The following is a 26560-nucleotide window of genomic DNA, read 5'->3' as shown; positions in this document are numbered from 1 at the left end:
ATAAAATGTGTATATTACTCGTTCATCATGGTTCATGTTCAAATAGCTCAATCCAAAATATAATGCTGTAGGCCTAAGTGTTAGGCTGTATTTACGCACCTGCTTGTAATTAATGCTTAAACATGATTATGACCGGTATTTTTTATCAGATGTCTGATCAATTTGAATCATTCCGGACATTGGGACCAGCAGATTACAATCCTTTGGCACGACTCCTGGTATAGACCACATTGCTTAGCAGAGTTCAGTGATGCAAATGCATGTCAAGTTGATCAACAGATTGTATTATTCTCCAATGCAATAACAGTACTGAAATGAAGGCTATAAGGGCAATACGTTTTTTTAAGTAACTAAAAAGTTACTTTTCACAGTAACGCATTACCTTTTGGTGTAAGTAACTAGTAAAGTAACTGAGCTACTTTAAAATGAAGTAACGAGTAATGGTAACTAGTTACTGGTTTTCAGTAACTAGCACAACACTGGCCTTAACACAACTGACACAAAAACTGCCTGGTGTGTTGGATTGTATTGTTTATTTGCACATTTTAAGGTGTTGTGTTTGTTGTGTTGTGTTCTTCAGGAGTCAACGGGTGACCTCTGACCTCAGAGCCAACATGGGGCGTAAGGAGCTCAGCTGCAGTTGGAAGAAGAACACCAGCAACATCAAGGACGTGTTCGACTTCAAGGCCAAGATGGGATCGTAAGTTCTGTAACTGGATGAACCTGATGCACAATGGCCTGTGGGTTGAGAAAGACAAAAGACCATTTACTGCATCAAAAGTCAACAAACTATACTATAAAAACAAATACAATTAAAATAGTCGATCTACAAGTTCACAACGAGCTTGTAGATCGGCTATTTTCACAATGTTTATCCTTGGAACCGAGTCAAACTAAATGTTATGCCTCAACTTCTACAATTCCAAGTGCTTGTCAGGGTGGGGGTCCCCAGTTCAAATAGTATTATTTTGGGGGGTCCCCAGTTCAAATAGGATTATTTTGGGGGATCACGGCCTGAATACGCATTTGTTCTTAACGCAGATCAGCTGTTTATCCCAGGTAGTGCTAGTGTAGGCTTACAGGGCGCTGCGTTGCTGCTCGCTATCAAGCCTCTTTAGACCAATGGTAACGACTTGTAACTATGGGACCCGGGTTTCACCTCCCGGTCTGATCAACGTTACACTAGTTTGCCCCGAGTATTACTGGATATCAGGGGTATCCTGTGTACTGATGGTTTTCAGGGGTATCCTGTGTACTGATGGTTATCAGGGGTATCCTGTGTACTGATGGTTATCAGGGTATCCTGTGTACTGATGGTTATCAGAGGTATCCTGTGTAATATTAGTTTTCTCTCCTCCCACATCAAGGTGGATGTAATTACTCTCTTAACCATTACAGTATGCTGTCTCTGCGCCTCAGGCATTGATTGATTGATTGAATACTGTATTAAGGTCGTAACACACGGCAAGCGTTTCATGCGGGTGGTACCGCTCGGATCAGCGGTGATCTCCCCGCGATCATTGTTGTTTTTGTCCTCCTGCACGGTGCGGTGAAAAGAAAACCTCACCACAATCCAGCTCTTGCCGCACGCGCGCGAGAACTTCACAGGGCCGCGCCCGCCTGCCTCACCGCCCCTCAACTTCTCCACGAGTGCCAAATAATCGCCCGCCTCTCATTGAAAATGAATTACGTAGGTGCGTTGGCCGCTTGCCGTGTGTTATGACCTTAAGTCATAAATGCAAACAGCACATTAAGGCTAAAACAACAACACAACACAGTCCTGGGGACTTGTTTCCATTGTGGTCCTATGTGTTCAATTCATCAACATAGCATACAAAAATAACACAATAATGCTAGGGGTGGGACGATATATCGATATCGCGATATATCGATATCGCGATATATCGATATCGTGATATCTCCCGCGATAAATAATTGATATGCTGCCGAAAAATATAGTTGTTTTTTTTCCGTTTGTGATACATTGTTTTTCCGACTGTATTTGTGTGATGATGATTTTGAACTGCTTGGTGCTATTTTATGTGTTTATGCATTGAATACAAGGACTATCGTGATATATTGTTGGTGAAATTTCATGCAATATATCGAATATCGTGATATTATTGTTATCGAGGGCCTAATATCGCCACAGATTGTATCGTGAGATACCCATATCGTCCCACCCCTAAATAATACAAACACTACAGTAGGTGCCTAGGTGTCCAGTGACTTTGACCAGTTTCACTATCAAACCCTTTGCATCATGCATGTCACACAAACATAATGCCATGTTTTGTGTTGATAAAACACGTTTTGTTCATATAGAGTCCTATCCACACATCCACCATTTAACTTCCACAATCCATATGATAAAACCCATTGGTGTTGTGTGAGCATTATGTTTGTGTGACATGCATGATGCAAAGGCCCAGAAAGTGAAACTGGTCAAAGTCACTGGCTACCCAATATGGGAACCCATCGTCAAATAAAAGGAAAAAAGCGCCCTCTGCTGTTTTTTTTAACCTTTGATTTGACTCTGGGGGGGGGGGGGGGGGGGGCTTTGGTTAACCAGACCTATGCTGACTGGAAACCAGGGGTTTGGTCTGCCCTCAGCGCTCCACTTCCGGTGGTGCGACTATGTTTTCATTCCCACTAACAATATTGCTACACAGAACACTAACACCACTTCTCCCAGGGAACATGGATGGTTTTGGTTATAAGCCCACTTGTTTCTATGATGAAAGAACAAGTTAAAATGTTACTAACTTTATGTGTACAACGGAGATGACATTTACCTCACCTTGTGGTCTCCTGATAGATGTGTTTGGGGTTTTTTTTCAGGGCAGTTTAGAAAGAAACCAGTGATACTCATCCTTTAATGGATGTGTCAGGACATTCCATATTATATATATATCTTTATTATCATATATGTTTAATGGATGTGTCAGGACATTCCATATTATATATATATCTTTATTATCATATATGTTTAATGGATGTGTCAGGACATCCGTTCCACATTGTGGTGACAGAGCGTTAGAATGAGAACTTTCCCATGTTTGTTCTAAATCTGGGTGATACCAGATCGTTGTTTCTCCCACTGTGTAGATATCGTATCTAAATACATGTGTGAAACGTTGCATGACACTAAAAGGCTTTACTTCCATTTTTATGTCCGATTTTATACATTTTCCTCCTTCGCAACAAATAGAACAATAAGATTCAGGGAAATACAAAAATGGGTGAAGTGTCCCTTTAACCCTTTAAGAGCGGGAAAGCATCATCTGTGTCATTTTAAGATTTCTTTGGCTATTCAAAAAATAGCAGATCTACAAGCTCATAGTGTGGCACCGAGTGCCGCACTATGAGCTTGTAGATCTGCAATTTCTTTTGAAAAATTGTGAAACATTTTCAGGATTTTGTGTGCAAATCTGCAAATATTTTTTTTAAAGCGTTTTTGGCTCAAATCTTTGCTTCTGGGGGATTCTACAAATGTCTTCTAAATCCTAACAGTTTTTTGAAAAAAAAAGTCGTATGTTGCTATAATATCAGTGGTGCTCAAACCTTTTCATGTCAAGGACCCCCCATAATTATGTATTTGGCCGCGGACCCCCATCTGAAAATACTTTTTTTTCAGGGACCCCCAGAAGCAAAGATTTGAGTAAAAAAAAATAATTGTGAATATATTATATTCAAAGATTTGCACATTTTTTCAAAAGAATAGCAGATCTACAAGCTCATAGTGCGGCACTCGGTTCTGCGCTATGAGCTTGTAGATCTGCTATTTTTGAATAGCCAAAGAAATCTAAAAATGACACAGGAGGCTTTCCCTGTCTCAATGGGTTTAAAGGGATATTTCACTTTCAAACGTGAAATATCCCTTAAAGGACAACTTATTTTTTTTACAACCAAGGTTTATGTTTTAGCTTGTAATTATTTTTATTTATTTTTTTACTGCTTTCTATAGTTTTAGCAATTTCCGCGTTCTTTTTTACAGTGGGCGGGGCATACGGGCAGGTGGCTAAATATGTCTTTTTTTTTAACACAATAACCCGGTGATTTCTTTATTATTATTTACAGTAGCTCTTCTAGCCCCCAATAACTCACATGGCCATCAGACCATAAGACCACGGGACCTTTTTTATTGTGTAAAAAATGATTTACTTTAATTACAAAGTAAAACATAAACCTCGTATCTTTATCTTGTATTATTTTTCAATATTTGCTGGAAATGCATTCAAGGAATCATTCGGTAACATTTTATAGCCTAATAAATTAAGAACGGTCACTATTGTAACCGGTGGGATTGAACGGGTTACAAAGTAAAACATAAACCTTGGTCCTTTAAGCAGTCAGTGAGTCTTAAAATAGCCCTGAGGAGTTATTACTGGATTAGAAAACCAGGTTTATCTGTTCCCCCGGCAACGGACCCTGATTGGCCCACAGCACAGCTCCAGGATAATCCCTCCAATCACGTCGCAGAGTCTCACACAGATTAGCCAGTTAGCAACACTGTGGCCATGGGCCCGATTCTATCAATGAACCTGCTGTGTGTGTCAGTGGAGGAAGAAGTACTCAGACATTTTTACTTAAATAAAAGTAGCAATACCACGATATGAAAATACTCTTGTTACAAGTAAAAGGCCCCGTGTTCAAAATGTTATTTGAGTAAAAGTACAAAAGTATTGGCATCAATTTATACTTAAAGTATAGGCTACAAAAAGTAAAAGTACTAAAATGTTTGAAAATAGCAGATCTACAAGCTCACAACGCGTGTTGTGAGCTTGTAGATCTGCTATTTTCAAATAGCCTATGCATAAAATAGGGCTAAACTAGTAGTAACTAAAGTTTTCTAATAATATTAGAGGAGTAAAAGTACAATATTTGCTCTGAGATGTAGTGGAGTAAAGTATTGATAATTGTAAATACTAAAGGATTGTGACTAAAGAATGGGTGTCGCACAGGGCTCTATACTTGCTCCTCCCCCCCCCCCCCTCTACACCAAATCTGTTGTCTATAAATAGCCGATCTACAAAGTCACAGCGTGTCGCAACATGTTGTGAGCTTGTAGATCTGCTTTTCGCTGAATGTTTTCCCAGGGGATTTCTGAGGGTTTGATTCCCGGTTAATTGTCAAAGTGTCCTTGAGCAAGACACTGGAACCCTTAACTCTGCTCTGCTTTCTGTGTGTGTGTGTGTGTGTGTGTGTGTGTGTGTGTGTGTGTGTGTGTGTGTGTGTGTGTGTGTGTGTGTGTGTGTGTGTGCGTGTGCGTCTCTGTCTGTCTGTCTGTCTGTCTGTCTGTCTGTCTGTCTGTGTGTGTGTGTGTGTGTGTGTGTGTGTGTGTGTGTGTGTGTGTGTGTGTGTGTGTGTGTGTGTGTGTGTGTGTGTGTGTGTGTGTCCTCAAAGTCACCGCCTGAACCTGTCTGCCTCGTTAGCTCATTAGCTCGTTAGCCCGTTAGCAGTGGTGTGAAGTAACTAAGTACATTTACTCAAGTACTATACTTAATACAATTTTGAGGTATTTTTTACTTCACTGGAGTATTTCCAATTTCCAGTACTTTTACTTCTACTCCATTACATTTCAGAAGGAAATATAATACTTCTACTCCACTACAATTATTTGAAAACTTTAGCTACAAACGGTAGTTATTTTGTAGATTTAGATTTGTATTACTACATTAACATACATTAACCACTTAAGCTCTCTCTATATATATATATATATACATTTCGGCCATTTGAAAATGGTCGTGAGCATTGTGAGCTTGTAGATCTGCTATTTTCAAAAGATTTGTATACATTTTGAAAGCTTTCTGCACTCATTCTGCATAATGAGTGTGTTTTGTTTTTGGTACTTTAAGTACATTTTGATGCCAATACTTTTATACTTCTACTCAAGTCAATTCTGAATACCAGACTTGTACTAGAGTCTGTCATTTCCTTTTCTATTATCTGTTGGTACGGTAATCTCTGTGTCAAGGACAAGAATTGCCTTGGTAGAATTGTGAAAGTTGCCTCCAAGGTAATTGGTACAAACATGAACAGCCTTGGACTTCTCTTCTACAGACAGGTGCTCAAAAAAGCCAAAAAGCCACTCCTTCCTTCGGGCCGTCGCTTGCGGACCCCCAGTGCCACAACAAACAGGCACAAACTGTCCTTCATTCCTATTTCTATCGGCAGTCTGAACTCTGTTATGGAGAAGCCAAGGAGGAGATAGCCTTTAGTTATTACGTGAACCAAGCAGTCTCCTTGTGTCCACGTATTCCTTTTCAATGGCCATGTACACTGTACTGCATAGCACCTTACACTTTGCTCTTTATGACCTAATGTGAACTCTCTGTACCGGCTACGGATGTATTACTGTTCTGTTTTTTACTGTTTTTTACTGTCTGTTTTAATGTTGTTGTACTGTACTGATGCTATATGCTGCAAAACAATTTGCCCCTCGGGGACACTAATAAACTTGAACCTTGAACCTTGAACCTTACTTGTAACAGAGTACATTTATACCACTGTCCATTAGCTTGTTAGCTTGTCTCACAGCAGACTGTGTGTGTGTGTGTGTGTGTGGGGGGGGGGGGGGGGGGGGGGGGTGAGAGAGACAGAGAGAACATCCTGGCCCTGATTTCTTAAAGGATTATCTGCAGCCGTACAGACAGGTGTGTGTGTGTGTGTGTGTGTGTGTGTGTGTGTGTGTGTGTGTGTGTGTGTGTGTGTGTGTGTGTGTGTGTGTGTGTGTGTGTGTGTGTGTGTGTGTGTGTGTGTGTGTGTGTGTGGTTTCTTAAAGGATTATCTGCGGCCGTACAGAGAGAGTTGTGTAATGAGATGAGTAGAGGTGTGTAGTACATGTTGTGTACATGTATGACACCGTTCAGAACAACATTTGCAAAAACATTTGTTTTGTTATCGCTGTTGTCGGGCAGAAAACTGCCAAGTTAAAAAAAAAAAAAAAAAAGATGAATTAATGCCGCACATAAGTAGCGGAAATAGCAGATCTACAAGCACACAACACCTCGCAATGTGAGAAGCTGTTTTCACGGCTATTTTCACTATTTTTTTATTTAAAAAAAAAAAATATTACAAAAGGAACGACTTTGTAACGAACAAGGTTTTCCAAAACCAACAGCAATGATGCTTGTTGTCAATTAACAAAAAAAAAAACAATCAATCAACCTGTTTATCTGTCTTCAGAAGAGCTGCATGTATCGTTAGGATTATTTTTATTGATTATGATTCAGCATTGATTCCAGTTCTTATCAATTCCCTGTTTCAGTTACAAAATGGTAAAAAAAATGGATCAAATGGAAGTTTTTAGACCAAAAGAATACTAAAAATACTTGAATTCATGGATATGTTTTACTTTGTTTTGCGGTTCCGGTAGGAGACACAAAGGAGACTCTTCGTGTCTCCTACCGGAACCGCTGCTTACCGGTCATCAGATTATTGTCTTATGAATGAGACAAAAACTATGAATTCAAGTCTCCATGGGGTGACTGATACATAGAAAAACAGTATTATTTTGAGGGTGAACTATCCCTTTAAGAGTTAAGTAAAGTAAATAGTATTTAGTTTACTACGTAAGTTACAAACTGTGTGTAATAGAACTGAAACAGATGACCACACCTTAAAACGTGTGTCCTGTATTTGGCAAGGTGTGTGTGTGTGTGTGTGTGTGTGTGTGTGTGTGTGTGTGTGTGTGTGTGTGTGTGTGTGTGTGTGTGTGTGTGTGTGTGTGTGTGTGTGTGTGTGTGTGTGTGTGTGTGTGTGTGTGTGTGTGTGTGTGTGTGTGTGTGTGTAGACAGTCGCTCTCCCGGCTTCGCTGTGTGGTCAGACTGGCCGGAATTAAACGATCTGTGCTGTTGGGCTGATATTACCTTGAAGAGGGTAGGGTCTAACTCTGACCTCAGTACAGTGGGTAGGGTCTAACTCTGACCTCAGTACAGTGGGTAGGGTCTAACTCTGACCTCAGTACAGTGGGTAGGGTCTAACTCTGACCTCAGTACAGTGGGTAGTGTCTAACTCTGACCTCAGTACAGTGGGTAGGGTCTAACTCTGACCTCAGTTCAGTGGGTAGTGTCTAACTCTGACCTCAGTACAGTGGGTAGGGTCTAACTCTGACCTCAGTACAGTGGGTAGGGTCTAACTCTGACCTCAGTACAGTGGGTAGGGTCTAACTCTGACCTCAGTACAGTGGGTAGGGTCTAACTCTGACCTCAGTACATTACATTACATTACAGTCATTTAGCAGACGCTTTTATCCAAAGCGACTTACAATAAGTGCAATCAACAAAGGTAGGGAACGAAAGCTACTAATCACCAGAGGTTATAAGTGCATTTTCTGCAATAACAAGCAACCAAGAGCATACCTAGCGCTAAGGTAAAAGTGCAATATATCAGCTACCTATTTCCTTAAACAGATGAGACAAAGTAGTCAAATGAGCAGGAGCTAAAAACAAATAATTGTATTGACTAAACAAGATCCAATAAACAATTCAACAATAAAACAAGCATTCGTACAACTAGTTAACAACAAGTAGGCCAGGCAAAGAGGAAGGGTAGTGTTTCCTGAAGAGGTGGGTTTTCAGCCTGCGGCGAAAGATGGGCTGCCCACCAATGCTGCCGCTGCCTTTGTTGTTGTGCCCATAAGAGGCCCATAAGATGGGCAGTCAGATGGGCAGTCAGTACAGTGGGTAGGGTCTAACTCTGACCTCAGTACAGTGGGTAGGGTCTAACTCTGACCTCAGTACAGTGGGTAGGGTCTAACTCTGACCTCAGTACAGTGGGTAGGGTCTAACTCTGACCTCAGTACAGTGGGTAGGGTCTAACTCTGACCTCAGTTCAGTGGGTAGGGTCTAGCTATGACCTCAGTACAGTGGGTAGGGTCTAACTCTGACCTCAGTACAGTGGGTAGGGTCTAACTCTGACCTCAGTACAGTGGGTAGGGTCTAACTCTGACCTCAGTACAGTGGGTAGGGTCTAACTCTGACCTCAGTTCAGTGGGTAGGGTCTAACTCTGACCTCAGTACAGTGGGTAGGGTCTAGCTATGACCTCAGTACAGTGGGTAGAGGGTCTAACTCTGAGGCGATGGCTGTCTCGGAGGACTTTATATCTGACCCCAGTATCTCTGTCAGAGCATCTATGACTGTGTGTGGAACAGAACACCAACTCACACTGACTAATGCCCGAGGTCGCCTCTTATGGGCACAACAACAAAGGCAGCGGCAGCATTGGACCGAGCTGAGGCTGCAAGGGAAGACTGCATGTCTCCCTGCTGTCCATTCTGTCTGTCTCTCTGAAAACTGCATGTCTCCCTGCTGTCCATTCTGTCTCTCTCTCTGAAGACTGCATGTCTCCCTGCTGTCCATTCTGTCTGTCTCTCTGAAAACTGCATGTCTCCCTGCTGTCCATTCTGTCTGTCTCTCTGAAGACTGCATGTCTCCCTGCTGTCCATTCTGTCTGTCTCTCTGAAAACTGCATGTCTCCCTGCTGTCCATTCTGTCTCTCTCTCTGAAGACTGCATGTCTCCCTGCTGTCCATTCTGTCTGTCTCTCTGAAAACTGCATGTCTCCCTGCTGTCCATTCTGTTTGTCTCTCTGAAGACTGCATGTCTCCCTGCTGTCCAATATGTCTCTCTCTCTCTCTGAAGACTGCATGTCTCCCTGCTGTCCATTCTGTCTGTCTCTCTGAAAACTGCATGTCTCCCTGCTGTCCATTCTGTCTGTCTCTCTGAAGACTGCATGTCTCCCTGCTGTCCAATATGTCTCTCTCTCTCTCTGAAGACTGCATGTCTCCCTGCTGTCCAATATGTCTCTCTCTCTCTCTGAAGACTGCATGTCTCCCTGCTGTCCATTCTGTCTCTTTCTCTCTGAAGACTGCATGTCTCCCTGCTGTCCATTCTGTCTCTCACTCTGTGTTCAAAAATGTTGCTTTAGACGAATGCATTGTTGTCTTTACAAAACATGTGTGTGTGTGTGTGTGTGTGTGTGTGTGTGTGTGTGTGTGTGTGTGTGTGTGTGTGTGTGTGTGTGTGTGCAGGGGCTCGTTCTCAGACGTGTACATGGTGAGAGAGAAGAGCACAGGGAACCTTTATGCCTTGAAGTGTCTGAGGAAGAAATACCTGATGCTGAGTAACCTGGAGAACGAGATCAAAGTGCTCAGGAGGTACGGCGCACGCACGCACGCACGCACGCACGCACGCACGCACGCACGCACGCACGCACGCACGCACGCACGCACGCACGCACGCACGCACGCACGCACGCACGCACGCACGCACGCACACACGCACGCACACACACACAAACACACACAGAGAAGCACAGACAGACAGACAGACAGACAGACACACCTGCATGCACAGCCTCTTTTTCAGCGGCCAAGAAGGTCAGTTGGCTCTCATGCACTGAAGGAAGCATGAGCTCGGCCCTGGCCTCCCTAGGCTGTGGGGGACTGGTCTAACGCTGGTGTAGCGCCCAGGATCAATTAGGAAATTGGCACCGGGTGAAAAAAAATGGGTTACAAAAGTTGCAGGATAAAAATGTAAAATAAATACAAATAAAATGACATTGGAAGAGTTCTGCAGCTATAGTGTCCTCAGTGCATTCCTACTGATGATCAATATGGAGATCCTGCCCAAAAACTTGTATTCTTTGGTTTACTTTTTGGTTTTTACTATATATTTTTTCCACGACCATTCTCACCACTGTTCTAGCAACTACATCGAATTTAGACGTCTCTTCTTTAACATATGTCTATCTCTCTCTCTCTCTCTCTCTCTCTCTCTCTCTCTCTCTCTCTCTCTCTCTCTCCCTCTCCCTCTCCCTCTCTCTCTCTCTCTCTCTCTCTCTCTCTCTCTCTCTCTCTCTCTCTCTCTCTCTCTCTCTCTCTCTCTCTCTCAGGATTAAACATGACAACGTGGTGAAGCTGGAGGACTTCTATGAGAGCCGGACACACTACTACCTGGTGATGCAACTGTGAGTGAACGACACACACACACACACACACACACACACACACACACACACACACACACACACACACACACACACACACACACACACACACACCGGCCCTCATTTATCAACGCGGTGCAGACCAAATAATGGGCGTACGGCGGGATCACCACAACTTTACATTTATCAATATATCCTGACGTTGTCTTCAGCGTAACGGCCCGCTCAGATCTCACAACAGCTCTGAGGCAGTTGTTGGCTAAACCTGTTTGTTCCATCCTAGACCTGCAGCATGTCTGACCGTCTGACAGGCATCTGGACACAATGTATCCACTCCAACATGTATCTAACTCACTAATAAATAATCCCTGTGAAATTATAACATTTTATAAACTCATTTAAACAAACTGCTTTAACAGTCATTCAGATAAGATTGCAGATCTGGCCGCATTGGCTATTTGAAAATAGCAGATCTACAAGCTCACAAGGCGTCAATGCGACGCGCTGTGAGCTTGTATATATGACCTGCTATATTCAAAATATACGAGCGCTTATGCAAGAGCATTTTCTGGAGTTTGGACCGGCACAGAGGCACCGCTCTTTTCATGGCCACCAGGAGATCAGACATTTAACCCTCCCAACACACACCAGCCTTCATCCATTAGTGTTCTCTACAGCATTGGTTCTCAAAGTGGGGTCCGGGGACCCCCAGGGGTCCTTGAGGGAGTTCCAGGGGGTCCCCAGCTAAATGATAGTATAGGCACCAAATGGACCCTTATGGGTCTGTAACTCCCTAACGGGTCCATTTGGTTCCATTTGTACACTCTCAGAGTTACATTGACATAGATTTTACAATATAAATTGCGGTTCAAGTGATAGAAATGCCATTAAATGGGGGTTTGTAGCCCTAATGCATGTCAAACTGGGGGTCCTTGAAATTAAAACGGTTGAGAATCACCGCTAGAGCCGTAAAAAAAAAACTTCTCTTATGGGGGTCCCTGGCATATCTTTTGAAATGGGGGTCCGCGGGCTAATAAGTGTCAATTTGGGGGTCCTTGACATGAAAAAGTTTGAGAACCACTGCTCTACAGGTTATCTCTCATTAACGCGGTGTGGCACGGGACTCGCCGATCCGAGTCTCTGGGAATAGCCTGTGACGGCTTTATTTTAGTGTAACTCAAACGAGCACTGCTCGGTACGGGTTAAATAAATGAATATACAAACGTATTCCATTCATGGTGATGTGGTATCATAATCTGTCATTCATGTTACTAGCTTCAGCTACTAGCCTGCTTGATTGACAAAGATTGTACCGTTACGCAGTTGGGTGTGACTTGACAGGCAGCGAGGCAGGGCGAGCCGGTGAAACTCTTTCTTATTGGCTTTCCATGCTTGTCGTATTCTGGTCCTTCATGTCATAAAATCATACTGACATGATGATGTGAAAACATCATAGTGACCGGTCAGAGAGAATCGTCACTAACGTCATTGTGTCTGTCTGTCTGTCTGTCTGTCTGTCTGTCTGTCTGTCTGTCTGTCTGTCTGTCTGTCTGTCTGTGTGTGTGTGTGTGTGTGTGTGTGTGTGTGTGTGTGTGTGTGTGTGTGTGTGTGTGTGTGTGTGTGTGTGTGTGTGTGTGTGTGTGTGTGTGTGCGCGCGCAGGGTGTCCGGTGGGGAGCTGTTTGACCGCATCCTGGACAGAGGCGTTTACACAGAGAAAGACGCCAGCTCTGTCATCCTGCAGGTTCTACAGGCGGTCAGCTACCTGCACGAGAACAGCATCGTGCACCGAGATCTGAAGGTACACACACACACACACACACACACACACACACACACACACACACACACACACACACACACACACACACACACACACACACACACACACACCTAACTAATAAAACAGATATTTCAAATACATTGGACGAGTATGTTTCAAATTATCCCTTTTTTGCATGCATTTTTTTTCCACCCCATTTTGGGATCTTGAGGGTCTGTGATAATAATCAATAATAATGTTCTGCCATTCCTCTAGATAACTGACATTCATTCAATAGTAAAAGGCACAGGGGCCGATTGATTGATTGATTGATTGATTGCCTGATTATTGACATAATCCCATGTACAAGTAAAAAACAATAGGATCAGAGGAATAAGAAAGCTCAAAGGCTTATTTCCATCGTGGTAGATAGATAGATAATTGTGCCATTATAGTTAGTAAATAATTTTGCTCTCTGTCTCTCTCTCTCTCTCTCTCTCTCTCTCTCAGCCAGAGAACCTGCTCTTCTACAACACAGATGAGAACGCTAAGATAATGATCAGTGACTTTGGTTTGTCCAAGATGTCCGACCACGGTGTGATGTCCACGGCCTGCGGTACTCCGGGTTACGTGGGTAAGTCCATCCCTCGTTGGTCAGCCAGCGTATCAAATGCACCGTCTGTCCAAAAGATAAAACAGAGGAAAGTTTGTGTGTTTCACAGCAGGACAAAAACACCTAAAACACTATATTTTGGCCACAGATCATTTCCTTGAAATATATATTATTGGAAAAGACAATTACAGTTTATTTCTGTCTTTAAGACCTATACTTTGAGATATAGTGAAAATATGTATACAAGTGCATTATGGGTCGCAACGTGACATGTTTGTGCTTGTATTTATGGGCTATTGTGCTATTTCTGAAAAGCGTTAAAATATCTTGGAAACGTTTGGATTATTCATTCATTTATTAGCAGATGTTTAAGATATTTAGAACATTCTAGTTTTCAATTTGAGAATAGACATATTGTAATGTGTGTATAATAACTAACAGTAATAATGTATAATAACAGTAATAATGTATAATAACTAGTGCTCTGTACCCTACAGTAATGTTATGTATAATAACAGTAATGTTATGTATACTAACAGTAATAATGTATAATAACTAACAGTGATAATGTATAATAACTAACAGTAATAATGTATAATAACTAGTGCTCTGTACCCTACAGTAATGTTATGTATAATAACAGTAATAATGTATAATAACTAGTGCTGTGTACCCTACAGTAATGTTATGTATAATAACAGTAATAACGTATAATAACAGTAATAATGTATAATAACAGTAATGTTATGTATAATAACAGTAATAATGTATAATAACAGTAATAATGTATAATAACTAGTGCTGTGTACCCTACAGTAATGTTATGTATAATAACAGTAATAATGTATAATAACAGTAATAATGTATAATAACTAGTGCTGTGTACCCTACAGTAATGTTATGTATAATAACAGTAATAATGTATAATAACAGTAATAATGTATAATAACAGTAATAATGTATAATAACTAGTGCTATGTACCCTACAGTAATGTTATGTATAATAACAGTAATAATGTATAATAACTAGTGCTGTGTACCCTACAGTAATGTTATGTATAATAACAGTAATAATGTATAATAACTAACAGTAATAATGTATAATAACTAACAGTAATAATGTATAATAACAGTAATAATGTATAATAACTAGTGCTGTGTACCCTACAGTAATGTTATGTATAATAACTAACAGTAATAATGTATAATAACTAGTACTGTATGCTCTCTCACAGCCCCTGAAGTTCTCTCTCAGAAACCCTACAGTAAAGCAGTAGACTGCTGGGCCATTGGAGTCATCACCTATATACTGTAAGCAACACATTCTGTGTGTGTGTGTGTGTGTGTGTGTGTGTGTGTGTGTGTGTGTGTGTGTGTGTGTGTGTGTGTGTGTGTGTGTGTGTGTGTGTGTGTGTGTGTGTGTGTGTGTGCGTTTGTGTGACCATCCACACTAAATGAGGTACTAATCAGTGTTGATTTCGTCGACTAAAACCATGACGAAAAATGTCTGTCGAATACCTTTAATCACTGACCAAAACTAAATAAAAACTAAATAAAAACTAAGCTATGATGACTAACACTATGACTAAACACACTGACAATTTAGTATACAAATAAAAACTAGACTAAAATATTTGGTAGGGACGAGTGGAGAAGAGATCCAGTACAACTCAAAGACAAGTCTTCATGGGTGCACACAGGTGTCACAGACCGAAAATAGCCGATCTACAAGCTCACAGCGCGTCGCAGTTGTGAGCTTGTAGATCGGCTACATGTCGGCTATGTCTGTCTGTCATTGTCACTGTGTTGCCAGGTTGTGTAGATATTCCCCTTTCTTTGAGGAGAATGAGACTCATTCTCTCATTGTCACTGTGTTGCCAGGTTGTGTGGATATCCCCCTTTCTTCGAGGAGAACGAGACGCGGCTGTTCAACAAGATCATGAGGGCTGAGTACGCCTTCCACGCCCCCTACTGGGATGACATCTCTGAGTCAGGTTAGAATGTAATACACTGTAAAACATCTCTGAGTCAGGTTAGAATGTAATACACTGTAAAACATCTCTGAGTCAGGTTAGAATATAATACACTGTAAAACATCTCTGAGTCAGGTTAATATAATACACTGTAAAACATCTCTGAGTCAGGTTAGAATATAATACACTGTAAAACATCTCTGAGTCAGGTTAATATAATACACTGTAAAACATCTCTGAGTCAGGTTAGAATATAATACACTGTAAACATCTCTGAGTCAGGTTAGAATATAATACACTGTAAAACATCTCTGAGTCAGGTTAGAATATAATACACTGTAAAACATCTCTGAGTCAGGTTAGAATATAATACACTGTAAACATCTCTGAGTCAGGTTAGAATATAATACACTGTAAAACATCTCTGAGTCAGGTTAGAATATAATACACTGTAAAACATCTCTGAGTCAGGTTAGAATATAATACACTGTAAAACATCTCTGAGTCAGGTTAGAATATAATACACTGTAAAACAGCTCTGAGTCAGGTTAGAATATAATACACTGTAAAACATCTCTGAGTCAGGTTAGAATATAATACACTGTAAAACATCTCTGAGTCAGGTTAATATAATGCACTGTAAAACATCTCTGAGTCAGGTTAGAATATAATACACTGTAAACATCTCTGAGTCAGGTTAGAATATAATACACTGTAAAACATCTCTGAGTCAGGTTAGAATATAATACACTGTAAAACATCTCTGAGTCAGGTTAGAATATAATACACTGTAAAACATCTCTGAGTCAGGTTAGAATATAATACACTGTAAAACATCTCTGAGTCAGGTTAGAATATAATACACTGTAAAACATCTCTGAGTCAGGTTAGAATATAATACACTGTAAAACATCTCTGAGTCAGGTTAGAATGTAATACACTGTAAAACATCTCTGAGTCAGGTTAGAATATAATACACTGTAAAACATCTCTGAGTCAGGTTAATATAATACACTGTAAAACATCTCTGAGTCAGGTTAGAATATAATACACTGTAAAACAGCTCTGAGTCAGGTTAGAATATAATACACTGTAAAACATCTCTGAGTCAGGTTAGAATATAATACACTGTAAAACATCTCTGAGTCAGGTTAGAATATAATACACTGTAAAACAACATTGTAAAAAGGTTTCACAAAAAAATAAGTAAGGAGAGTAACTTGATTAAAGGAAAGACCACTTTGGTAGAGGTTTGGGTTGCATAGTTACTTTGCCATGATGGAACTCCAAAGATGGACAAGAAATAAAAAAATAATTGCTCCATTGATTAGAAATTGATCATTCAAAAAAAATGTGCTCTTCATTGACTTACATTGTACGGTGAAACAGCTCTCAAAGTCCCTCTTTTAAAAGCTGATTCAGACAATATAGAACATCACCAAACCCCAGTACTGTTTGTTTTTTAAATACACATTGTCCCGCACACTGTATCTTGCTGTGGCAACTCACTTATTTTAATGACAAACGTTTCGGTCCGTCTGGACCTTCCTCCAGACGGACCGAAATGTTTGTCATTAAAAAAAGTGAGTTGCCAAAGCAAGGTACAGTGTGCGGGACTTCTTGTTTGATTCAGATTATCTACTATCCAACGCACCTGAAATAAGTAACAGTGGATGTGCGATTATTCTCTCTACATTAAATACACATTGTAACTTCCCGTTCATTTTACTATTTGAAGATGGACAAGAAGTTCGGAAGTTAACTGTCCGGAAGTTAACATTTCTATTTTAAAAAACAAACGGTAGTGGGTTTGGTGATGTTCTATATCGTCTGAATCAGCTTTGTTTGTGTTCGTTTACGGGCTAAAAGAGTGACTTTGAGATCTGTTTCAGCGTACAATTCCGTACGCAAAAGTATATCTCTGTAATGTGTCAGACTGACCTCAATGTTAGCTAAGTATCTACGTATGGATGTGTTCCCATGGCCTTAAAGCTTCACCTTAAGTCACAGAAGAACCAGTACATCTGCTGACATAACCGCTGACCCGTTTGGATTAGAGAGAGACCAGGATAATTAGATGTTCAACAGTGAGAACATACAGTAATTGTTTTGCCATCAACTAAGGGATTAAAGTTAATTTGGGTTCAGGGTTTACACAGAATGCCTGTAGACGCTGTGGCCTTAACCACTTAAGCCGATCTACAAGCTCACAACGTGTTGTGTGATGTGATGTGATGCGTTGTGAGCTTGTCGATCTATTTATTATCTCTGTTTGAAATAGCTTTATTGTGAAGCAAGACATACAGTTATGAAGTGCTTCCCTATTTTCCTTTTTTGTGACAGACACACAAACAAACAGGTACAATTAAACACATATACAATTGTAACTTTTTGTATTTTGTTTTTAATGCACTATATTATATTTCATCAGAATCTTGTTCAGGTCACCAGGTTCGCCTAATCTGGGAAAAATATTTTTTTGTTTAAATAAGGACTAAATAAAGATAAAGCACAGGACAGTAATATAATTTGACCTCTCTTTACCTTTAGGGGTCTTTGCACCAGTTGTATCAATTATTAGAAATGTGTTGGGATTTGCATTACTGGTCAAGTCAAGTTTATTTTTATAGCACGTTTAAAACCGTTGTGACCCAAAGTTCTTTCCAAAAGACAAAATAGCAACATATGGACCGTAGTCCATTCACAAAGTAATAATTAAAGCCTGTGACATCATAACTCCTCAGAAAACATTAAAATAAAAACAAACAATGACCTCAAACTGTGTTAAAAGCAAGAGAAAACAGGTGATTCTATCTTCCCCTCCTTTTGGTTCATCATTCTCATAGCTCCACCCTGGTTAATGACTTCCATTGTCTTTTGGTTAATAGTTATCTAACGGTTAATGACACTTCTATTGTTCTTGTGTTTCTACAGCTAAAGATTTCATCAAGAACATGATGCAGAAAAACCCAACGCAGCGCTTCACCACGGAACAGGCGCTCAGCCACCCATGGTGAGTGTGCACGCACGTGCGCGCGCGCGCACACACACACACACACACACACACACACACACACACACACACACACACACACACACACACACACACACACACACACACACACACACACACACACACACACACACACACACACTACATTACATTACATTACAGTCATTATAATGACTGTAATGTACATAATTGTATCGACTAAACAAGATCCAATAAAACAATACAACAATAAAGCAAGAGTTCGTACAACTAGTTAACAACAAGTAGGCCAGGCAGAGAGGAAGGGTAGTGTTTCCTGAAGAGGTGGGTTTTCAGCCTGCGGCGAAAGATGGGCAGTGTCTCTGCTGTCCTGACATCAGTGTCTCTGCTGTCCTGACATCAGTGACTCTGCTGTCCTGACATCAGTGACTCTGCTGTCCTGACATCAGTGACTCTGCTGTCCTGACATCAGTGACTCTGCTGTCCTGACATCAGTGACTCTGCTGTCCTGACATCAGTGGGAAGTTCATTCCACCACTGTGGGGCCAGAACAGAAAAAAGTTGTGACCGTGTAGACCGGCCACAAGGACCCTTGAGTCGCCCCGAGGTGGCAGACCGAAGTGGTCGGGCAGGGGTGTAAGCATCGACCATAGCCCGGAGGTAAGAAGGAGCTGTTCCTTTCACTGCCCTATAGGCTAGCACCAGGGTTTTAAACTGGATGTGAGCCGCTACGGGGAGTCAGTGTAAAGAACGGAGAAGGATAGTTGTGTGGGAGAACTTGGGGCGGTTGAACACCAGACGAGTTGCAGCTTTCTGAACAAGCTCCAGAGGTCTGATGGCAGATGCCGGAGCAACAGCAAGGCACCCACACACTAAATCTAAAACCTAACCCTAAAATCGCCTCCCAAAATCTGATGTCAAACGTATACCGTAGTGTTTTCTTTGCAAGGACGTTGTGCCTGACCTTCTGGACATTGTTGCTTTGATGTGTATCTTCTCACACGTCACTGACAGCTTCCTCTCTCCTGATTGGTCACAGGATCATTGGACAGACAGCCAGAGACCAGGACATCTATCAGTCTGTGTGTGAACAGTTACAGAGGAACTTTGCCAAATCCAAATGGAAGGTGAGTCACTCTCAAATGTTACACTAGAGGGCAGTGGTGATTCTAAATGGTTATACTAATGACCAATGATTTACTTACAAACATTGAGACTGGACACACAGGTGCCTGTTTCATGTAATCAATTGTTTTGGGGAGCACTGGTTTCAGTTCATTCAACCTGTTGGCTGGACAGGCACTCCCTAGCATACATACAGAAAATTGCGCAATGGTATTGCACGCCGAGAATAGCTGGCATACAAGCTAAAGAAAAAAAACGGTCATAACCGCATATTTCGCCTAATCCAGAGAAATTGTCTCTCTCTTTCTACGCTTGTAAAAATGGACTAACTCGGTATGTGGTGAAATAATACTCAGGCATCAGGATACCCTTCAAAGTATAACCAGTTGACCAGATGGATAAAAGTCAGATATTTATTTCAGCAAACAGTACAAGCATTGATTGCAATGATTGAGGATGAAGGTGGTGAATGAAACGGTGATGATGATTTTAAACTATAATAGAAACAAACGGAAACCAATCAAACAATGTACACATAACCAAATATTATCAAGGAGAACATAACAAAATAAGACAAACTAACCAAGGAATGCTTACTTAAATAATGCATCAAAAGAACTCAGGATAACAGGGAACTGAAGGAAACCAAACACTCACTACATGCCTCTCTAACAACTGCACCAAATGAGTGCCTTTTGAAGGCCTTTTGCAATCAGCTCAGGTGTGTACAAATCATTAAGTGCAGGTGTGTTACCAATGTAGGCAAGTGCCCGGTCTGGCTCCTCCCACCAACGCTGATGATCCATAATTCTATTTTCTCTATATTTACATTAGGCTACTAGAAGCAACCACATTTGCTCTCAGTGACCGACAGAAGTTTGATCTCGTACCTTACCGCACCGTGTCTGATTTTGTGTTTTCCGACATAACGTTTCTCTCACAGCAAGCCTTCAACGCGACCGCAGCCATCAACCACATGAAGAAGATGTCTCACTCAGACATAACGACCGTCCCCGTCCCCAACATCGTGGTGGACTCCAACTGCCAGTGTCCCCCGAGAGGGGCGGAGGACGAAGACGAGGCCCGTGGCGGCCTGGACCCCAACGGGAACCTGACCGCCACCCTCACGGATCACCTGATGCCGCCGCCCAACCCGGAGCACAGCAGGGGGCCCTGCGCCACGCTCAGGACCGCCCACAGCGAACCCATCAACCTCGCCCCCGGCATGGTGGAGAGTGGAGGCCACGCCTACCACTCAGAGTGCAGGTATTGATTGAATGATTGATTGATTGATTGAATACTTTATCAGTCATAAATGTAAACATCACGAGGTACAGTCAGACATTAAAGGTTCTATGACATTCATTTCTACTTTTTTTTTTTTTATGTTTTTTGGGGGGTTTTATGACCTCAATTACACCCAAATAATCTGAACTTTGAACATTCAGTGGATTTTCTGTGGTCTGGGGTTTTCTGAATAATTAGGCTGAAAAGTAATCTGAGCTTGGCCCTTGGGCAGTGAAGTCACAGGCCAATTTTTTAGGTTTTTCAGAAAACAGAAAAACTGAACATTATTTATAGAATAAGTGACTTATATTAATAATTGTTTATAGAATAAGTGACTTATATTAATAATTGTTTATAGAATAAGTGACTTATATTAATAATTATTTATAGAATAAGTGACTTATATTAAATATTTATAGAATAAGTGACTTATATTAATAATTGTTTATAGAATAAGTGACTTATATTAATAATTGTTTATAGAATAAGTGACTTATATTAATAATTGTTTATAGCATAAGTGACTTATATTAATTATTATTTATAGAATAAGTGACTTATATTAATAATTGTTTATAGAATAAGTGACTTATATTAATTATTTCTACTCCTGGAGTGGGAACAGCATGATGTTTACCAGAGGTGTCCATGTGTCATGAAGAGATGATTTACACAAAAATAACAATAGTTTCCCTCCAAGAACGACTTAGGCCTTCATTATGTGTGTATGTTGTTGTGTTACATTGTGTGTGTGTGTGTGTGTGTGTGTGTGTGTGTGTGTGTGTGTGTGTGTGTGTGTGTGTGTGTGTGTGTGTGTGTGTGTGTGTGTGTGTGTGTGTGTGTGTGTGTGTGTGTGTGTGTGTGTGTTGTTGTGTTACAGCTTCGACACCATGGACACAGGAATGACCAGTAAAGGCCAGACCCTTCAGACAGGGGTGTGTTCTGTCATGTGATTGGCTGGCCAAAACCTTGGGGGAACGTCTCCATGTAAGTGACACATCGCCGTCATGTCCTGAGTGGGACTCCTGGGTGTTTCATGTCCTGAGTGGGACTCCTGGGTGTTTCATGTCCTGAGTGGGACTCCTGGGTGTTTCATGTCCTGAGTGGGACTCCTGGGTGTTTCATGTCCTGAGTGGGACTCCTGGGTGTTTCATGACCTGAGTGGGACTCCTGGGTGTTTAATGTCCTGAGTGGGACTCCTGGGTGTTTCATGTCCTGAGTGGGACTCCTGGGTGTTTCATGACCTGAGTGGGACTCCTGGGTGTTTAATGTCCTGAGTGGGACTCCTGGGTGTTTCATGTCCTGAGTGGGACTCCTGGGTGTTTCATGTCCTGAGTGGGACTCCTGGGTGTTTCATGTCCTGAGTGGGACTTCTTCCTCCATACTGGGAGAAAAACAGCATCTGAAAGTTTGATAGGATGCATTTTTACACGTGAGGCTGTGACCACTTTAACATTACATCTTATGAGCGGTGGGTTAATTTGGTACCGGCCTGTGCTGCATACTGGTTCTTATCAGTGTGATGTTGTCTGATAAGGTTCTGTAGATCTATACATACTGGTTCTTATCAGTGTGATGTTGTCTGTTAAGGTTCTATAGATCTATACATACCGGTTCTGTAGATCTATACATACTGGTTCTTATCAGTGTGATGTTGTCTGTTAAGGTTCTTTAGATCTATACATACCGGTTCTGTAGATCTATACATACTGGTTCTTATCAGTGTGACGTGGTCTGTTAAGGTTCTGTAGATCTATACATACTGGTTCTTATCAGTGTGATGTTGTCTGATAAGGCGTCTATACATTGAAAAACATTTGTAATTATTTATTTCTGGTCTCTGTCTCCCCCTAGTGTTTATTTATCTCCGGGAGGACAAGTGACAGGTCCCTTGAGTCTGTCATGGGTCTTGATGTCCACTGCCGTAGCTGCCTGAGGGGTCCGCAAGCCGGGGGGTCCGCGGGCGCTCCCGACTCCTGAGTGAAAACTCACGTCAAGTGAGCCACCATGAGAAGAGAGGAGGAGGAGGACGTGGGATACGAGTCGTGTTCTCATGAACTTAACTGACTCCTTGTACATTGTGTTATGAGACACTCATACTGGTGATACACCCCCCCACCCCCCCATGTCAGTACTATGAATGGCGGGTGGGGATATGTTTTATAGGTGAAAATTGGTGATCTACAAGCTCACAATGCGTCGTATCCACGACGTGTTGTGAGCTTGTAGATTTACAAGTTTTGCTATTTGTCGTACAGTGAAGTATACAAGGCTTAATTGGGTTTGATGTATCAACCCTCTGGTTTTATTTTTATAAACTGAACTCTGTAAATACATGTATATACAAATAAATAACCAAAGACAAACGCAGAGATGCGTTTGTAGAACTCTTCATGCTGATGATAAACACATTCTATATTTATTGTGTGGAATCAGGATGCAGACAAAAGGATTCAATATGGAATCCATAAGATTCACGATCCACCCAGGATCAGTGTTGGGGGTAACGGCGTTAGAAGTAACGCCGTTACTGTAACGGACGATTTGTTTGGGTAACGGAATAACGCGTTCGTTTTTCAATTAGAGTACTCGGTTAGAGTTACCTTTTCCAAATCAATGGCGTTACTTCGTTACATTTCAGTCCATCTCAGGCAGCTGAGATGGAGGCTGATGTAATACCTGCTCTCAACCACTAGGTGTCCTACCCGCCCACAGTAGCAGAAAGTCTCAAGAGAAGAGCAGGAAGACAGTGGTGGAAAAAGTACTCCATTTTTTTTACTTAAGTGAAAGTATCAATACTGCAATATAGAAGTACTCTGTTACAAGTAAGAGACCGGAATACCTCAAAACTACTACTACTTAAGTACATCTTCTTAGTTACTTTCCACCACTGGCGGGTAGAGGGTTGTGTTGGTTGTGTTGTGTTACCATACTCTATCATACACATCTGTTAAAATGTATGTTTTTCTCTCTAGAACACGTTATGGAGGGGATTCAATCCTTTTGGAATGCTTTTAGATGATGATGTGTTTTAATTCTCACTGTCACATGCGCACAACGTTACAAACTAACAGATAGAGAGATATTTAATTTGACTGTACATGTTCTGGTTCTGTGTGTGTGTGTGTGTGCGTGTGCGTGTGCGTGTGCGTGTGCGTGTGCGTGTGCGTGTGTGTGTGTGTGTGTGTGTGTGACACCAATATGTCCATGGATGTCACACTCTTAAAGGAGTAGTTCACCCCATGAAGCCTTGAATTCATGGAGATTTGTTAGTTTTTGTCTCATTCCTGAAACAATGTGATGAGCGGGTGTGTTTCCGGTAGGATACTCAAAGACGGTCATCAAACTATTGTCTCAGGAATGAGATAAAAACTAACAAATCTCCATGAATTCAATGCTTCATGGGGTGTGTAACTGAAAGAAAGTAAGTTATTTTTTGGGTGAACTACTCCTTTAATATCCCCATGAGTTTGAGTGGTTTGGTATATATCAGTTTTTTTTGTGCTCTATATTTTTTGTACATAACTTTGTTTTGTTTTGTCTCTGTAATTGAGAATTTTGTTTTGAAACCTTGCCGACAGATTACGAATGTCTTTGTAAAACATATAAAGTATAACTCTCCGTTAAAAAAAACACATCAGTTATTTTCTAATGGATGAGGAGGAGGGGTTCTTCCTGAAAGAGATTATTTATGTGCTGCTTTACTTTGTGGAAACAATCAGTGACGTACAGTAAGTACAGTACAGTACAATGAAAAGACACAGGATGTTGATTGTTGTGTGTTTTATCATGTACAAGTACCCAGTGTGAGTTTAACAACTATGGAACAATACTGTACATGTCACACTGTCTCATCCCAAGGAGTCAAACGCTTGACTTCTTGGGTCGGACGTCCCAAGAAGTCAAGCGTTGGCTGGAAAGGGGGGGGGGGGGGTCAAATACGTCACATGTTGACTAGAGGTACGATTCTGTCCCTATCAGGACATTAACTCCAACGGCACTGAGTCCGCTCAATCAGACTTTGCAGCGCTCTGCACGGCGACTCGCTCGGCGGTGCCTCACGTGGCTCAAGTCCGCTTTAGCCGGCAGCACAACGCCGCTTTAACTGTTTTTTAGTGGACCCGGATCACGCTTTTACGTCTTTGGTTTGAGAACTGCACTGCCACATTCCTGGAGTGTGGAAGTGCCTGGGAGGGCAAGGGTAAGCCTACCCCCTTCAAGTCACAGTTTGACTGGAAGGGTAAGCCTACCCCCTTCAAGTCACAGTTTAACTGGAAGGGTAAGCCTAACCCCTTCAAGTCACAGTTTGACTGGAAGGGTAAGCCTAACCCCTTCAAGTCACAGTTTGATATGCATTTGGGGAGTGAGACAGAGTTGTACATTTACATGTATGTATATACACTCACTGTTGCATCTCTGCATTAGGTAAAGGGTATTGACATGTGCCACTTCTATGCCAAGTTGTTATACATATTACACACACACACACACACACACACACACACACACACACACACACACACACACACACACACACATACACAGTATATATGTATTAATTGTGCAAATTCCACGTAGTCTCATTAGATAATAAAATGACTTAATTAACTTATTGTTTTTTATTGTTATTGTTATTATGGGCCTCAAAACACCACCATCCAGTTATAATACAGTGCAGCTGAACGTAATAATCTGTAGTTCATACAAATATTCCACACAATTGTTTTTTTATTCTGTGACGTTTTACGAAGAGTACATAAATAAAGTACAACAGCTCTTTTTTCCAGGAACAAGAATGAGGACAAATTGAAGTGAAAGGATGACAATGATCATGTGACTCTATGGTTCACAATTAAGTGCGGTCCCTCAGGGTTCATTGAGGGGGTTCCAAATGGACCCTTACAGCCTTTGCCAACACCAACATGCCCCTCTACCCACCCGAGGTGGACCCTAGTACTGCTACACTCTACTACTCCCCCCGGGGACCATACGGAGGTACCAGGCCCTCAATGTGACCCCTAACCCTAACCCAAGGACCATACGGAGGTACCAGGCCCTCAATGTGACCCCTAACCCTAACCCAAGGACCATACGGAGGTTCCAGGGCCTCAATGTGACCCCTAACCCTAACCCAAGGACCATACGGAGGTACCAGGCCCTCAATGTGACCCCTAACCCTAACCCAAGGACCATACGGAGGTACCAGGCCCTCAATGTGACCCCTAACCCTAACCCAAGGACCATACGGAGGTTCCAGGGCCTCAATGTGACCCCTAACCCTAACCCAAGGACCATACGGAGGTTCCAGGGCCTCAATGTGACCCCTAACCCTAACCCAAGGACCATACAGAGGTACCAGGCCCTCAATGTGACCCCTAACGCTAACCCAAGGACCATACGGAGGTTCCAGGGCCTCAATGTGACCCCTAACCCTAACCCAAGGACCATACGGAGGTACCAGGGCCTCAATGTGACCCCTAGCCCTAACCCTAACCTGAGGACCATACGGTAGTATGTAGTACTTTGTAGTGACTTTTTTTGGTCCCTAACATTCATCGAGCTCTGGACTTAGTAAATTTATTTTTTCACCATTGTGTCACTACCGAAACGAAAGTTAAATCCGAAAAAATCACTAAGTGTGGAGGCCAAAATCGTCCCCCCAAAAACCTGTTAGGAGCACGTTTCAGGCAATTTAGAGTTGATTGGTAGTACTTTGTAGTGACTTTTTTTGGTCCCTAACTTTCATCGAGCTCTGGACTTAGTACATTTTTTTTTTCACCATTGTGTCATTACCGAAACGAAAGTTTGTCACTACCGAAACGAAAGTTAGTCTGTATGTCTGTACGAAAGTCTGGTG

At 41.7% G+C, this 26560-nt stretch overlaps 1 protein-coding gene across 1 annotated transcript; it reads left to right on the top strand.

Annotated features, from left to right (window-relative positions):
- Positions 1 to 611: 611 nt before the first annotated feature.
- LOC311048689 (calcium/calmodulin-dependent protein kinase type 1D-like) lies at positions 612 to 26215 on the top strand (the record flags this gene model as incomplete). The annotated part of the gene is made up of 11 exons (XM_084061951.1): positions 612 to 700; positions 10037 to 10162; positions 10900 to 10974; positions 12614 to 12752; positions 13224 to 13347; positions 14562 to 14637; positions 15208 to 15320; positions 18234 to 18312; positions 19331 to 19418; positions 20360 to 20682; positions 25738 to 26215. Exons 1-11 carry the CDS (start codon positions 615 to 617, stop codon positions 26213 to 26215), a joined length of 1707 nt encoding a protein of 568 aa, XP_083918077.1. The 5' UTR covers positions 612 to 614.
- Positions 26216 to 26560: the final 345 nt, after the last annotated feature.

Source organism: Gymnoscopelus microlampas, assembly GCF_963454915.1.
Source record: "Gymnoscopelus microlampas genome assembly, chromosome: 7".
Lineage (NCBI taxonomy): Eukaryota > Metazoa > Chordata > Actinopteri > Myctophiformes > Myctophidae > Gymnoscopelus > Gymnoscopelus microlampas.
The sequence above is the reverse complement of the archived record's forward strand: the minus strand, read 5'-3'. Positions and strand labels throughout refer to the sequence as shown.